The sequence below is a fragment of the Elaeis guineensis genome, chromosome 11 (assembly GCF_000442705.2).
Source record: "Elaeis guineensis isolate ETL-2024a chromosome 11, EG11, whole genome shotgun sequence".
In the NCBI taxonomy this organism is placed as follows: Eukaryota; Viridiplantae; Streptophyta; class Magnoliopsida; order Arecales; family Arecaceae; genus Elaeis; species Elaeis guineensis.
This window is the reverse complement of record NC_026003.2, coordinates 107,062,329-107,078,953: the sequence shown is the minus strand read 5'-3', so window position 1 is coordinate 107,078,953 and position 16,625 is coordinate 107,062,329. Positions and strand designations below refer to the sequence as shown.

General features: G+C 38.4%; 1 protein-coding gene across 1 annotated transcript; it reads right to left on the bottom strand.

Moving 5' to 3' along the window:
• Positions 1–630: 630 nt before the first annotated feature.
• LOC105054291 (uncharacterized) lies at positions 631–16,371 on the bottom strand. The gene is made up of 6 exons (XM_010935783.4): positions 15,920–16,371; positions 7,197–7,305; positions 2,856–2,986; positions 2,683–2,757; positions 1,959–2,108; positions 631–1,337 (listed from the first exon to the last, which is right to left on the bottom strand). The coding sequence occupies exons 1-6, from the start codon at positions 16,136–16,138 to the stop codon at positions 1,218–1,220; spliced, it is 804 nt and encodes a 267-aa protein (XP_010934085.1). The 5' UTR covers positions 16,139–16,371; the 3' UTR covers positions 631–1,217.
• Between the last annotated feature and the right edge of the window lie 254 nt (positions 16,372–16,625).

Sequence of the window (16,625 nt, the reverse complement as noted above, 5' to 3'; positions counted from 1 at the left end):
TATATTTATAAAAATATTAATATAATATTATATTAAATATATTGATATAATATATAAGAAGTTAATATTATATTAAATAAATTAATATTATATTAATATTATATTAATATTTATGTAAAATTTGGAGTAAAAAATATGATCTTATATTTATTAAGAATATAATAGATATTATACATAATATTTTCAAAAAAATAAATATTCAACTAAATATAAGCAGTAAGCCATTTTGAAATAAAAATACTTTTCTATAGTTCACTAAATATGCCAAAACCATATCCCAAACATCATATTCTCATCAATCAACTTCCCAAGAATAACATTCCCAAGAATAAAAGTTCTTCCTGTTAACTCAACAAGTCCCAAAAATATCTTAATTCGATGGACGTAGCACACTTAAATTGGTATGGACTTATGCAGCATGTCAATCTTCAATGGTTGAAATTTTCAAATGGTTGAAATTTTCAAATGGTTGATGTGCACAAAAAATTACTCAATGATGAATTAGAAATGTGGTCGATTGTAGCTTGTCCCAATGGGCATACATGCACATCCACACACGCACACACATACATGCACACAAATCCAAGAAAAAAAAGCCTTGTTGGACCAAGTAGGGAAGTACTTCTGAAGTACAAGCAACACCAATATTCAACCAAATAGACATCTAATTCTTAGATATAATCAAGCTCACATTAGACAAAATAGAGGACCAAGTCTTGAACCGTATTTCATTTCACATCCCTAAAAATGAAGAGATTCTTCCCCGTCATAAAATACCTCTAAAGCCTGACTTGAAAGTTTTGTCATGACAAGGATGATAGAATTCAATTCCACGTTCTAATTTCAACGAACAAAGTTGAAGCATATGACTGTTTTTGGATCCACTATAGTTCCAATCGTATTCTGTAGCCGTCCAATCATAGAAACTTGATAACATGACACTATCAGCAATATCTTTGCATCGATTGACAATGGTTGCACCAAGTTGGGGATCTGTTGTAACTGACAAAGGAAAGACGTACATCTGTCTGCAGAGTGACTACAAGAGCACCTGAATTTGTATCGTGAAAAGTCAAAATTAACCAATTTCTTTTGCAGTGAATATTGTTTCAAGCAGAAATCACTAGTCATAGGATGCAGAGGTTCTAGAGGAAAAAGGCTTTCCATCTTTGAGCATCATGGTTCACACAAGCATTCTGGAAGCAACAAAATGGATCTTATGCATTATCCGCTTCCTCGGTGGATTTCTTGTATTCTGGCTTAAGCTCATGGGTCCCTTGATTGGGTCCTCTCTTGTTGTAAACACAGAGATCATTTAGTATCTCTTTCAAGAATTGCTGCAGAGAGAAACAACAATCACAAAACTATGTGAAAAGGCTGGCCTCATGGAAGAACACATATATACAAGCATCTCAAATTTAAAAAGTTGAAATCAGTTTGTCATTCATGGTCATACAAGCCAATGTATGAAAAAATATTTACAAGTTGCAGAAGATGGTCACTGATCCAGGTGATTATTACTCAGCAAGTTCACAATAAGAACAAAGGGTCACATCATTATTCATGTGTTTCTTAAAATTTGAAATGAATTAACCATACATGCAAAAAAAGTGATTGCCAAATGTTATAACAAATTAACATTAAAAAGATCAAAGTGTTTGACCATCAGCTACTAAAATAATGATCTTATGCGCGAAGGTCATAAGTGAGCTAAAAGAAATATTAGCATTTTCTACTTATTTGAGATATATGTCCCATATTTCATATCAAGGATTTGTTTTTTGGCTTAAGTTACATCAATAATAAACTAGAGCAGCTACATTGATACATTTCTCAAGGCTCATGACAGAGTAAGTCCAAATACTGCTCAGTTATATTTTATATAAGGGTGAGGAATTCAGCAGTAAACTTTCATCTCCATTACACAAAAAGTTTGAATACCGAGTCCAAGAATATACCTCAGGTTGATCTGTCTCTTGTACCAACTGTTTCAATGCCCAATTTGGCTGCCTTTCAAAGAGTTTAAAGATAATGTTCTCCAGTTCCCGACGGTCTCTACGCGTCCGTTTCACGTCAGATCCTTTTGTTGGTGTTGCCTTCTTCTTGTCCTGGTACAAAAAATATGAATAAATAAACAAACAAACAAAATATGGAACACTTTTTATGGAAGCGGACATAATTGGTATTATTGAAATCCAAGTTTACAAATGCAATAAGAAGTCTTGAAAAGAAATTGGAGTTACAAGCACAAAATACCGAGGCAATCCACATATGAGCTTATATATACATATACAAGCATACGTGATGTATATGTTTGCCTTTCATGTGAGACAGGAGAAACACATTTCTGACCCCGAGATAAATCATTGAGAGACCAGAATAAATATCATGTCAGACTGGAAACCAGGTCAGCCGCCAAGATCTGGAAAAACTGACGACTGCTGCAACTGACCAGGCTACTACAAAACAGCTCTGCACATCGAATCTGGCCCAACATAACCTGAGCGATACTTACCTCAGGGCTAATGTGCCTAATGTCTGGGCAGTTTATCTCTAGTCCAGTGTGTTTAATGTATAAAACCAACTATGATAAGATTCACATTGCGCCACACACAGAATATCCTCTCCTCAATATATAGTTAGTATATAAATGAGACAACATTTTCGAAAATATTATTATACCTTTGAACCAGATGGAACCAAGCCAACCATACCAGGCATAGGCCTCATAAGTCCTCCATGATCATTGTCAATTACCTAATACAGTAAATTTTTCCACAAATCAGGACAGTTTAAGAAAATGCAAATTTTAAAGGGAACCCATAAAAAGCAGAATATAATATTAAGATATAAACCTGCACTTGTCTAGTTTTTATCATAGCTTTGTTGGTCCTTTCACGGCACATTTTACCATACTCCCCAAAGTTTTCACTATGAGGTTCCATGTCAAATTTATGTTCCACCTTTCCTTCCAATGAAAATTTCCCTGCAACAAATAACAGTTTACTTTCAAAGTGATTATATCACAAAGGCCTCAGCAAAAAGGAACAAACATATAAAAGCGAAATCATACAACAAGTATAATGAGAAGAGATAGTATAAGTTTTGTTAGTATTATCAGAATTGTCTCTATCACATGATTATACATTTCCATTCAAGGTTCTACAATTTGGTACACCAGCAATAGAGATCTCATGGAAACAAAAATGAGCTGACATGTTCAAATAACACAAGAACATTCAAATGTTCTAAGAATAGAGTTAATTTTGAATTGACTAGCACTAACATAATAAGATTTGTCCTAATTACCTTTTGTTTCAAAAAGTGGGAAACAGAGAACTAGAAGATAACATAGTCAATTGCTTTCCATATACCATCTCTGCAAGTATCCCATGTTCTTTTTAAGGGAAAATGATCTATACGTCCCTAGATAGATCTGAAATAATTTTTAAGTTCCTGGACTTTTCAAGTTGAATAAAAAGTCCCTAAAATGCTAAGAAATTATTTCTGTATAACCAAAGTACATACCTGTATAACCTAAACATGAACGTGCATAACCAGATATTGAAACTAGGTAACCTGTGTAACCTGAACATAAATCTATGTAACTTGAACATAAATCCGTGTAACCTGAATATGGATCTGTGTAACCAATCTGTGTGGACGGCAGGAACCTAGAAATAACTTCTTAGCATTCCAGGGACTTTTTATTCAACTTGAAAAGTCCAGAGACTTAAAAGTAATTTCGGATCCATTCAGGGACCTATAGATAATTTTTTCTTCTTTTTATCTCAGTTTGGGAAATTTGTTAGACAGCAGGCCTCCAAAGTATCCCTTTCCCAGCGAAAGTTAGGCAACCTGTTCTTTATTCATGATTTCTAGAGCCATACTTTCCTACATCTGTTTTTTTTTTGCTCAATCTCCATGGGTAGTATATTAACACTTGTTTTCTCATCTTATAATCCATATTTTCCTTCTTCAGAAGTTTTCTTTGGGCAGCAAATATATAGGCAACTGCTTTCTTTCTCTGAGGCTTTATATAAGATCCATACTACTAAAAAACTACACATGGTATCAAAGTAGTCTTAAGTCAATCACAATATATTTATACACACATATCTCTACATGTATCTTTGCTCAAGACAGCCCAAATGGGAATTTCTGTGTTATTTTTCCACTTAAGTGTATGATATTTACAAAATATATTCCCTTACGGAAATAACTCTTGGACGCACAAAGGGAACCATGTAAAGAGGAAAAATATTGATGCAATTGTAAAGTTGGTTCACTAATATTCATAAGTCTGCCAACAGGCTTAGGCTGGCTCTAGGTAAAGACCAGGCCAAGGGCCAAAAGAGCTACAAGCCTATGTCAGCCCCAATTCTAATGTCTGAGTTGAATTACAGTTCTGCTCGGCCTAGAGAACGTTCTCTTGACCCAAGCCCAGCCTGAAGCCTCGTATCACAACATGATAAGTTTCAAAGAATTTGGACCATCTATTGAGATGGATGACCTAGTCTCCTAAAACTTTTATCTCAACCAACCCTAATGCTCTAGCCTCTCACAACCTCATCCTCCTAATTCCCTTCCCATATGCTCCCCCCCATCTTTATCACCACCTACACAGCACCTCCCCACCTGTTAACACCATCTACCAGTCATGGACAAGTCCGCTCACCTTGTTTCCAACCCCAAGGTCTCCTTCCTCTCCCTTCCACCACCCCCCAACCCACTCCACATTTTTACTCCACTTCTCCCCCATGTGTATCAACACTTCCCCTTTCCCATGCCCATGCAGTAAGTTCCCTTGACCTCTCATCTGATGTCAACCTACTTTTGACACCCACCCACATTAACCGACCTTCAGCCCTTCCTTTCCATGATCCACAGCCCCAACCCCCTCCCTACACCTTGATCCCTGGTGAACCCCCATTCCCTCGTGCCCATTTCTGCTCACCCATCTCTCCCTTCCCCTCCTAAGTTATCATCATTGCCATCAACATCACTTTGTAAGGCTTCCTAAGCCACATACAACCATCCTCTTCTGACCAGGGTTAACAGAATGTGAGCCAAAGATGACCTTAAGCTTAAGTAATTCAAGCAGAGCACAAGCTTAGAAAGGCAAGTTAGCTTCTTGAACCTCCATGCTCTACCTATGCATGCAGCTCCCTTGACATCTCCCCTCATCCAATGTCAACCCACCATTCACTCCCACCATCACTAGCCCATCTTCAGCCCTCCTCTGCGCCATCCACAGCCCCAAACTCCTCCCTACTCCTCAATCCCTGGTGAAACCCCCCTTCCCTCCTGGTGCCTATTTTTCTTCATCCATCTCTTCCTTCCCTCCTAAAATACCGACACTGCTATCAACATTATTTTACCACTTCCTCACCCATATACAACCATCATCTTCCGACTAGGGTTAGTAGAATGTGGACCAAAGATGGACTTTGAGCTTGAGCATTAGTTTTGCATTCAAGCGAAGCATAAGCTTTGGGAGGCAAGTTTGCTACCTGAACCTAGAGGCTTTCAGATGTCTAATATACATACATACATACATATAGATTTGTAATATACATGCATGCATACATATTTACATACATATTGTCATGCAATATACTGACATAAATACATGCGTATATACGTATCTGTGTACGTACATTCTCTGCACCATTCCATTACTAAAGCTTATTTCCTTAGCAATTTTTTTAAAAGAAAATCATATACTTATGTCCAATAGATAAGCATCTTGAGGTGAATTATATCTCATCAAACATCCACTTGAAATAAGGACCTAAAACTGAAAAACAAATTTTATCTACAATGGGCTCAGACAAGTTGAGCATTTATTGGGTCATCGGTATCTCACAATACATGCATACATACATATACACATAGATGTATGTATGTATGTATATAAATATGTACATATGCATGTATATTCTCTGCACCCTCCTATTACTAAAAGTTTTTCCCTTAGCAATTTTTTTTAAAAAAGTCCTATATTAAGTTCAATAGATAAGCATCTTGATGTCAATATACCTCATCAAATATGCATTTGGAGTAAGGACACAAAGTCATATTACATCAATAAAGGGCATATGCAAGTTAAAAATTTATAGGGTTGTTAGTCTCACTTCTATTCCACCCAAAGAAAGTAAAACAGAGAAGTGGAATAATGAAGATTTGCATATTTTTACTTGGATGTGGAACAAGATGAAACTCCAGATCAACTAAAATGTGATTCCTAAAATACTCCAATATAAAAAATTTTGTGATTTTTTTCTCCGAAATCCAGCCCTACACCTAGGAGATTAGTCACCTAGTGTTATGTCATTCTGATAGGATATTACCCTCGTACACATGATACAGAAATACTGCAGAAGGCAAGAGTATTTTTGCTGATAAACTTGAGAAGGCTATAATCCAAGATTGAAAATGTGCAAGCCTGCAAACTCTTTTTTCCCGTTTTGGGTGCAAGCCCTCATGCTTACCGACAACGAAGTATCTTTTTCATACAGAATGCACTATCAAGTATTATGGCTGACAATTTGTTCATATATTCTTGTTATTATGATAATTAACCAACAACCATGGTTAGTGGTCATGGTTTCACAGCTCTACTGAACTTGTTTGACAGCCCACTAGATAAAATTATAAGCTATATATCTAACCATATATCCTGGGGACAGATTCGCTCAGTTAGTTATATTAGCGTTGCATATTTTGTAACCTAAAGCTGAATGATAACTATTTAGTTTTTATTTATTTTGAGCTAAATCAAGCTGCACAAGAGCAAGCAAAGCTAAGTTGTGTTTGAATATAGCAACAAGTTTCAGTGAAAGAATGCCATTCATCTCCCAGAAAGCATCATTGGTGCCATCTCTGATATTGTGTCAGCAGATTAACATCACATGAACTGTTGCATAATCTCAAATGGACAACTGACAAAAACTAATGTGCCATGTGCCAAATGTTTAGTATAATATAAAAGATTGGCTAAATATGACAAATATACTACAACATGGTCTTGAGCTGTATAGAGAATACTATATGATGATTTCTGTTGCCATAAGAAATACCACTGAAAGGAAACATTTTCAATTATTTAAAGAGCCCATTGGTCATAAGACAACCAACCAATATTTGTCACAAATATATAGCCAAAAAATGCATAAGTGGCAATGCGTCCTTACCTTGGTTAGATTCAGAAAAAACACACATTGGAACAAAGTCTTTAAACATATTGAGAGAGTAACTCTTGGGTGTATTGCTTGAGTCATTTTGAGCCATTTCCATCTTAAACTGTCAACAGATAAGATAGAAAGACCTATTACAAAGGAAAAATATATAGTGACTGAGTTGTAAAATATCATTAAGATTAACAAAGCCAACTTAAAAGTATTGAGCGTAAGCATGGTGTAAAGAATTATTAAGAGTTCATATGCTTTTGATACAAATAATTATTTCTTTTTAAAGCTTCAATATCAAACTTAAGATCAAATAGAAGGTCACTTAGAACAAGATTTTATGTCTTGCTACCAGGGTGCGACATGATATGCCCCCATACTGACATATGGTAAAGGCGCTAAGTCCGAAGAGCACCCATACCATCTGTTGGTATGATATTGTATCATGCCCCCATGCCATATGGGTTCCCTACCAGTATGATACACGTAGTATGGATCAATATGGTCCAGTATATAAAACCTTGATTTAGACACTTAAAAAGTCATGTCTGGCAAGTTCTGAAATTATAATATGTAATTAAAGTGAAATTAACAGCCTTAAGAAACCAGCAAGACTTCAAATTTAGACCAAGATATTGATAGGGACAGATCATCACAGCAGAATATATAACATCATACAGGCAAGGAAGATAAACTAGCTCACCTGCAACTTTGAGCACTTCACCCTAAAGATCAACTTATAACAATTTTTATTGATTCTATACATGTATAAGCACAAAGTTTGCCAGATAAGTTGAGTGCCATGAATGTGCCACTCAATTTATGCAATATACATCAACATCTCTGCTATGTTAGCTTCACTCCATCAATCCTATATAAAGTAGCAATAACACATGCACAATAATATAGTAAAATTCCATAACAATCCATATCATATTCTCAAGCGTATTAGTTGTCATTCTCTTGAAGAATTCCAGAACAGATATGACTTTAGTCAGTTTACAATAGACATCAGAGCATGCTGCAGCAGTATTGACTTCTCGTGCATAGTCATAAAATCACAATGTTTTTCCATATATATTCGGGATTCCTTTTATTGGCAGAATGGTTCAGAGAATTATTCTATAGTAACTGAACCCCTATCAACATATTTTATAATTAATAAAATCTCACAGTTCCACCATAAAATTTCAACTTTTTGATAACTGAAGCTACTTACTGTTTAAGTTGTCTCCTTTTTTGGGAGGCTTTTTTGCTGTTGCTTGCCCAACTGTTGTTTTTTCATGCAACTGTACATGAGATCACTAATATTCTCCATATACAAATTTTATCTGGCTTTGAAATCTTATGAGTCCATGGTTTTGAAATCCGGACAGAACCACCCGATTCAGGCCGTACTGAGCCATACCGACACGGAACCAGGTCAGTTTGGCCCTGATTTTTGGCACCCAACAAGAAAAAAAATTAGGAACCGTCCAATTCAGCCCTGAACCAGATGGTTTTGGACTAAACCGGAGTCCCGGAATCGCCTGGTTCAATGGCTTTTTAATCCCCTGACATAGAGAAGTCTTTCGACTTCTTCTCTGTTTCTCATCTCTCTCTCTTTCTCACTCCCTAACACTGAGAGCGCAGAAGACTCCAAGAATGCATGGATTAAAGCTCTTTAAGGTATGTTTCTCCTTCTTATCTCTCTTTCCTCTCTTCCTCTCTTTTTTTTTGAAAAATTCATGAAAATGAAAAAACAAGGGAAAATCATGTCAAAAAAAATTTTGACATGATTTTAATATATGTTATAGATCTATGGATGATCTACACAATGACACTAAAATCATTAATTTTCAATACATTTATAATTTTTTAAATTAAAAATATATTTTTGAAATAAAAAATTATTTAAAAAATAAATTTTAAAAATAACTGTCAAATCAGATTATTGTTTAGGAACTTGCAAGCTATTTTTGACATAAATTTAGTGCCCTTTATTAAATTATGACGCATCTTGTGCATAGTGACATAGCCTAAATTTAGATAAAAAACAGCATTTCATGCATGTCCATTATCTCAGAAAATTATATGTAATATGCATGGTAAGATTCTACATGGATCTAAGATCACATTATTTTTTCATAATTTTTAAATTTTTAATATATTTTATTTTAAAAAATAAATAATTTAAAAAAAATATTAAAAAATTAGGGAAACGAAATCTACTATTTTTAGGTAATTATTGAAGTAATGTGCTTGTCAATTTTCAAGAATAGATCCATCAAAAAAGAAGAAAGATCCAAAGCGTGACATTGGTTGGGAGCATAGGGAGATGCTCTCAAGTCAACATCATTGGAGATATAAATGGTATAGTATAAAATTCAAAGGAGTTACACAGTTAAAGCAGCATTTGACTGACGGCTATCCGAATGTAGCTATATACCATAAGTGTCCACAAAAGGTCCATCAGTTAATGAAGAAATACTTCGCTAATTTTAAAACAACGAAGGGAAGAAATTTGATAAACAAAGTAGAGGTGGACCGTCGAGCAGCAAAGCCACCTTATCGCTCCAGAGAGTCAAAGAAAGGATCTGTTTCAATGATGAGCAGACACAGATCGAGGCTGTCATTCAGACAAGCTTGGATGATCAGTGACAGCTAGAGGAGGTAGCCAGGCATAGAGCTCAATTTGGACCGTCAGCTTATAAAGGTAGGTCAGGCTCAGGAAGCACTACAACAAAGTCTGAACCACGGTTTAGGAGAATATCCTCAGTTAAAGAGCCCACCAATAGAAGCACCAACCATCTTGTATCTATGTTGGGAGCATTTGACGGTAGAAAGAAGTTCTCTAAAGAGATTCTAATAGGAGCCACTGTCCGCGATTTGAATCCACATGCCTTTCCTAACAGAGATTCCAAGCAACAGAGGATTGATACTGTTGCGAATGAAATTTATCTCGGACCGGAGGCACTGGAGCATGATAAAGCCCAATGAGTCGACGGTGATCGGACCTACAAAAAAAATTTTTGCCGAAGATGGCTCCGCGGGAACCCTCCGATGCTCGTCAGATTTCTCACAACAGACGGAAAAGCACGTATTATTGAGGGAGAGGAAGCTACCTTTTGGAGGCTGGATCCATGGAGAGCACGAGGATGTCATAGATATTTTGTCTCCCATTAAGTGTCCTTGAAAGTGGCATCTGGCAATGTCTCCTCATAGCACGTGGGGGCTGCCTCTATTAATGGTACAGGCTGACAAGCAGCAGTGAGAGAGCATGAAAGATTTGCTTCACTAATGATTACTCCCATTTATTAATGGGTGATGTGATGGGCCACAAAAAGACCTTTAGGGGGGTTAACGGCCAGAGTTGAAAATGGAGACCTATGCTGGGATGCGGCCGATGCTAGATGTAAGGGTCGAAGGAGGCTCGCTGATCGAGGAAGATCGGTAGCCGATGCAAAAGCCAAGGCCGTCAAGAGGCTCATAGGCCGAGGCGGGGGTCGAAAGAGCACGAAGAGCACAGGCACTAATGGCCACCTTTTCTCTCTCCTCCACTTCTTTCTCTTTTCCTTTTTGTCTGGTTAGGTGCTCATGGGAGGATGGGACAAGGAGCAAAGAGGCAATTAAAGCCTCTGTCAAATCCCCTGCTGTTGTTTTTATTAATGATATGGGCATGCGACCATGAATACGACGTGGCTTTGTTGATGGCCACCTTTATTATTAAATGGAGCAACATGACCACTCTCACCATGACAAGCCACCCTCTTTAATTGTAGCATGAGGCCTTCATTCAGGTTACATTAGATAACTTCTTAGATAAATGTCCCACTATTCTGGGACGGTGTATCTTATTGTGCTCATTATGCTTCCTCCGACATTGTAATAATATTCCTGCATGTCTCCTATCATGACTCCCCTTCCGCTCCGTGTCTTCGGTATAACTGAGGTGCCAACCCCTGACAGGAGTCATCCCCCCTCCAAAGCAGTAATTTGCTATAGTCACTAGTGTGACACATGATTAGGAGTAAAAATTGGTTAACGATCAAAACACCTCTTGGGTCGGTGCCGAGTGAAGGATGACACTTCTCAAGTCATCCATGACTTTCAGGCCTTCAACTTAATAAGTGCTGTTGCTTCGCAACACGTGCTGTGGGTAGACACCCATTAATTGAATGCTGTCGTTCAATAAGCTGAGAGTGGGAAAGGGGGCCTTGCCTTCCTCGAGACCTCTTCTCTGTGTCTTCGGCATGGCCGGGTTACCACCCCCAACAAATACTATGTTGAGAAAAGACAAGAAGAAGGATATGCAGTGAGCTATTAAATCTTAGTTTCACTTCAGTCATATCCAAGCAAACGTAGCAGACAGCCTATATTATCGCTCTGCCATTTCATCTATACAGGCTATCGGTCTAGATGTAGATCCTCCAGGATCAAGAGATATCTATGGTGAGCTTCTTCATCAGAATAAGAAGGATCTAAAAAAATAGATTGCCTCGTATCAGAACAAGTAGTCAGTGTATGGGTTGACTGTGATGTGTGATGGTTGGACTGGTCATATTAGACGAAGCATCAACTTCTTGATATATTGTGATGGAAGAATATTTTTTCACAAGTCTATTGATGCTTCAATTGAGATGCACGATGCCAACTACATCCTCAAATTGATGAACGTGATTGATCAAGTAGAAGAGCAAAATATCGATCGATTATCATAGATAATGAATCACAATATAAGGCTGCATAAAAGATATTGATGGAGCAGCGACCGCATATTTTTTGTACTTCGTATGCTGCACATTGTATCAATCTAATGTTGATGGATATTAGAAAGATTCGTAGAGTACAGAAGGTAGTAGAGTTGGCACAAAGCATCATCAGATTCATCTACAACCATACATGGGTCTTTTCACTGATGCGGCAGTTTGTTGGGGGCGATATATTGAGACCAGATATCATACGGTTTGCTACCAATTATATAGCACTTGATAACCTGATTGATAAAAAAAATATAATTGCATTAAATATTTGTCAGTCCTGAGTAGCAATAGAGCAGATATGCCAAGACAGACACTAAAAAGAGCAATGTGGAGAGCTTAATGACGAGACAGTCATTCTAGCAGCAGACCGAGAAGATGATGGCGGCTATCAAGCCTCTATATGAAGTGCTTCAAACTGTGGATGGTGAGCGATACCTCCAGATGGGTTTCTCATATTATATAATGGAGAGGGTAAAGAAACAAATCAAGATGGCAAATCCACAGCATACCGATGAGTACATTAGGATCATCGACCATCGATGGGGCCATCAAATGGGCAGGGAGTTGCATTTAGCAGGTAAGCAGCAAATTAAAAACTCTTTCAAGATTTGTATAAATAAACTTAATCAATTATGAAAATTTATATGCAGCTTATCATCTGAATCCGAGGTTTCAATACTCCATACCTGAAATTGGAATGGATAAAGAACTTTTGTCCGTCCTACAAAATATAATAGACAAAATGAAGTCCGATCCAGACATGATGGCTGTCTTGAACAAATTAAGTTCAGTGATGTTTATTAACTTAGCTATATCTTCAATAAGTAAGATATTATAACAAATAATTTTTTTACAGATGAAAATATTTAGGGAGGGCACAGAATCATTTGGAAGTAATATAGCAATCAAAAGCAAATCAAAGATGAATCCAGATATGTATTAATAAATCTATTATTATATTGACATATACAATCTTCTTTTTGATTTTGCTAAATTTCAATGATTTTGTAGCTGAATGATGGATGTATTTTGGTGGATCCGCACAAAATCTGAAGGATCTTGCCATCAAGATCCTCTCCCAGACAGTTTCATCAAGTGGATGTGAGCGCAACTGATCGATCTTTGCCCTTATCCACAGCAAGTAGAGGAACCATCTAAAACAGAAATACCTCAATGACCTTATGTATGTGCACTATAATTTGAGGTTGAGACTTAAATGCGTTAAGAAAGTTCAATTGAAGTATTCGAATCCAACTACGAGTGATTTTATTGATGAAGATGAAGATCTGATGATCGAATGGGTTATAAGTCAGCAACATGAGCAGAGCTTGATGAGCCAGGATCACCTCCATAACCTACCAGTTTTGTTGCTAGTAAGGCTAGGATGGACGCCTCTCAATAGACAAGTAGCAACATTCCACATAGGCCTCCAGTCGATACACCACAGTATCCACCCTCACAGCCTAAGCAGCCAAAGCAAGGCATGACGAGAGGACAGGTAGTTGCTAGGCATAGAGACAAAAGAAAAGGAAAGACAGTTGCAGTCCCAGTAGAGAGGGAGCATTCAGTTCACTCAGATTCGACACCAGACAGAGCAGTGATGATAGTTCTACTCATAGATCCGGTGATCATGGAGGGACCGGAGGACAGGAGACGCAGCTAGTTGATAGTCTTAAATTCACTGATGAGTTTCAGTTTATGCACGCCGTGCAGAATAGAGACTATGGTGCACGAGTTGGTAGAACCCGCGATGATACGATTTCATACAGACGACGGACTCCATAAGATCGTTCAAGATATAATGCAACTATAGATGACCTCACACGTAGAGTAAAACCCATAGATGTATCAATTTCATCCTCATATTCTAAATCCTCTTATCTGCAACCAGAAGCAGCCTATGATTCTTATGGATATGAATATGGATATCGTGTATCGGAGATATCTTCTAGTGGCTACTATCCTATGCAGTCCAGAGTGTCTTACGGATCAGAATTTGCTGCCAGTATATTTGGATGGGGCCCTTCACAACCAGACTATTAGCCCGATAATGCCTCTCAGAGTCAAGACCTCAGCGAGAGTTCGAGGATGAGTTATGATCCAGTGCGTCTACCTTATGGAATAAACACAGATGATTATAATGCTATATGCTTAGACAGATGGACTGATGTTCCTCCTAACTATATAAATGATCCTGCTATTTATGAACATCAATGATCAACCAAATTCTGATGATCAGTACGTATTGAGTATTTTTAGATTTTTTAATTGATTTAAATATTTTAGGATCAAATGATATCTAATCCATGTATTAATTATTTAGGATGCTAAATAACATAATGTCATACTTAAATTCGCATCATATGCGATTAAAGATGTATCGAAATGATACAAATCAAGAAATGTTGTACCATGCCGAACCGATTAGTACACCCCGTACCAAGCTGGACCGATGGAAAACCGACATGATTCGGCCAGTTCAAACGGTATATCGATGGTATCGGAAGGAAAAGAGAGAAAAAGTGAGAAAGAGAGAGAGGAAGAGAGGGAGGTCGGAGCCACGGAGGCCGACGGTGGCCCACTGCAACTGTCGGAGGGCTTCCGAGCCCCGTTATCGTCCGATAGGACACTTGAAAGAGCGAGAAAGAGAGAGAGGATGCTTGGGGGGGCAACGTACCAGACAAACGACGCCTCCATCGCGAGGCCCCCTGATGGTCGGCGAGCCCATACCAACAGGCCTGAGGGTGGTCGAGCGGGAGGACGGCCTCCACGGCTCTGTCGGTTCGCCCCCTTCTTTGAAACGAAATAGGGTTCCCCCCATTTCATAATTTTTTTTTTATTTAAACACGTGAAGTTGGCAACTTTCACAATTTTTTTAAAACAAAATAATTAGTGAAGTCAGCAATCCAGTTGCCGACTTCAACTATTTTCTGATTTTTAAAAAAACCCGTAAAATAGAGACCTGTTTCACCCCGCGGCACCATCCGCGCGACTGCGCCATCGAGCGGCCACTCAATGCTTCCCTATTGCAGAGGACTGAACTCCTGCATAATCAAACCTAGCCACTCATCTAAGGCTTTAAAAAATTTCCTTTTAAGTTTTCTGACATATCATGGTTTTGGGTCCTATGATCATAAGAAATCAAATATTAACTCAAGAAAAGTCTACATCAAGCAATAAATAAAAAGTCATGTCCTGCTGAGAACAATTTTGAAACACTAATTATAGAATCAAAGGCAAAAGCATAAGTTAAATAGAAACTGTTGAAAACCAACGGCCAAATCAGTTGTAATACACAACTTCCCCTTAGTCTGGCATGTTATTGGCAACAAACTTGAAGGCACGAGGCATATGATTCCCCCACAAGCTTAGCATTTGCAGCAACTTCCACATTAGAAAAGTATTGTGCTGCCTATTGCACCACCAACTCAACGCTCCTCCTCAACCTCCTTTGTTTTCACTTCACTGTCTTCAGCCACATGGAGTTCTAAATCCTCCCTTCACCATCCCCGGACCAAACAACAGCTTCCCGATTGTAATGAATCATATGCTTCCTGTAAATTCATGGTGGCAATCTTCCAATAACAAATTCTACACTGCTAAAAATGGACCATCAAAACGCTCAAATTCACAGCAATACTAAAGTCCTGAATGAGAACCTAATCATAAGGACCTCAGAAAGCAAGTCTCTGCACTTCAAGCATAAGTAACAGCATCCTTTCCCTTGTAAGAGTAGCAGCAATTTCGTTCAACTATTCCACCGATTAGTTTCCTTTTCTGAATTCATTCAATTACCACCACCGATGATTGTAACCACGAATAGCAGTACAATTAACCTAATTTTTCAAAACAATTCTTCCACAATTTCTTCATCGGAATGTACTTAATCAAATTGCACGCAAGGAAGAAAAAAAAAAACAACAATTACTTAGAAGCAAGAGGAGTGCCCTAGATGAATGGGAAAATAAAAAAAGGAGGAAGGCTTGCCTGCAGAGAGGAGGGCTCTTCGGGATGGAGAGGGTCGAGGGAGAGGACGACCTTGGAGACGATGGGGGGAGGGAGGCCGGCATCGGACGACGAGGCGGCCGCCGAGGCAGCGGCGGACTGCCACGACCTCGACACCACCGGCGGGCACTTCATCAGCCACACCGACCGATCTGCCCTCCCCGTCTCCAGCACGTTCCTCCCATCGTCCTCCAGCGACATCTCGTCTCCCCTTCTTCTTTCTCTCTCTTTAATCTCCCTCGCCCCTCTCACTCTCTCTTCTTGTTGTTGTTCTTCTACTCCGTGAGGAAAGCTGAGAGAATCGAAGATTTGGTGCACTCTCGACGACCGAATGGAATTTTGAAGGGTTTATGGCTTTCTCCTTTTCGCTGTGGAGTCGCTGGAGCTGTCGTTCGCGCAGGGAAGCCCCAGAGGCGAAAGGAGGTGGAGGAAGGGGAGGGCAGGGAAACGCGACGCACGGCCCGTCGGGCTGCCCGGATGCTGTTTATAATACAATATGGTCGGCGGCTGATCAAAATTCGGGAGCAGAATCGCCGACTTCAGATACTCTGGTTAATATATAAAAAGCAGAAAATGAAAGAAGATTGGTTTGCAAATGAAACTTTCCGGTCCCTTTTTTTTTTTTTTTTATGCATACTATTTACACTCTTCTATTAAGCATTAAATATATATATTTTATTTTTAATAA

What these genes read in the sequence shown, in the direction of transcription:
- LOC105054291 (XM_010935783.4), bottom strand. Translation starts at nt 16,138, where the DNA reads ATGTCGCTGGAGGACGATGGGAGGAACGTGCTGGAGACGGGGAGGGCA. An exon ending in TAAAAACTAGACAAGTGCAG is followed by an intron (nt 2,758 to 2,855) that starts GTTTATATCTTA and finishes TTACTGTATTAG; the next exon opens with GTAATTGACAATGATCATGG. An exon ending in TGGTTCCATCTGGTTCAAAG is followed by an intron (nt 2,109 to 2,682) that starts GTATAATAATAT and finishes TTTTTGTACCAG; the next exon opens with GACAAGAAGAAGGCAACACC.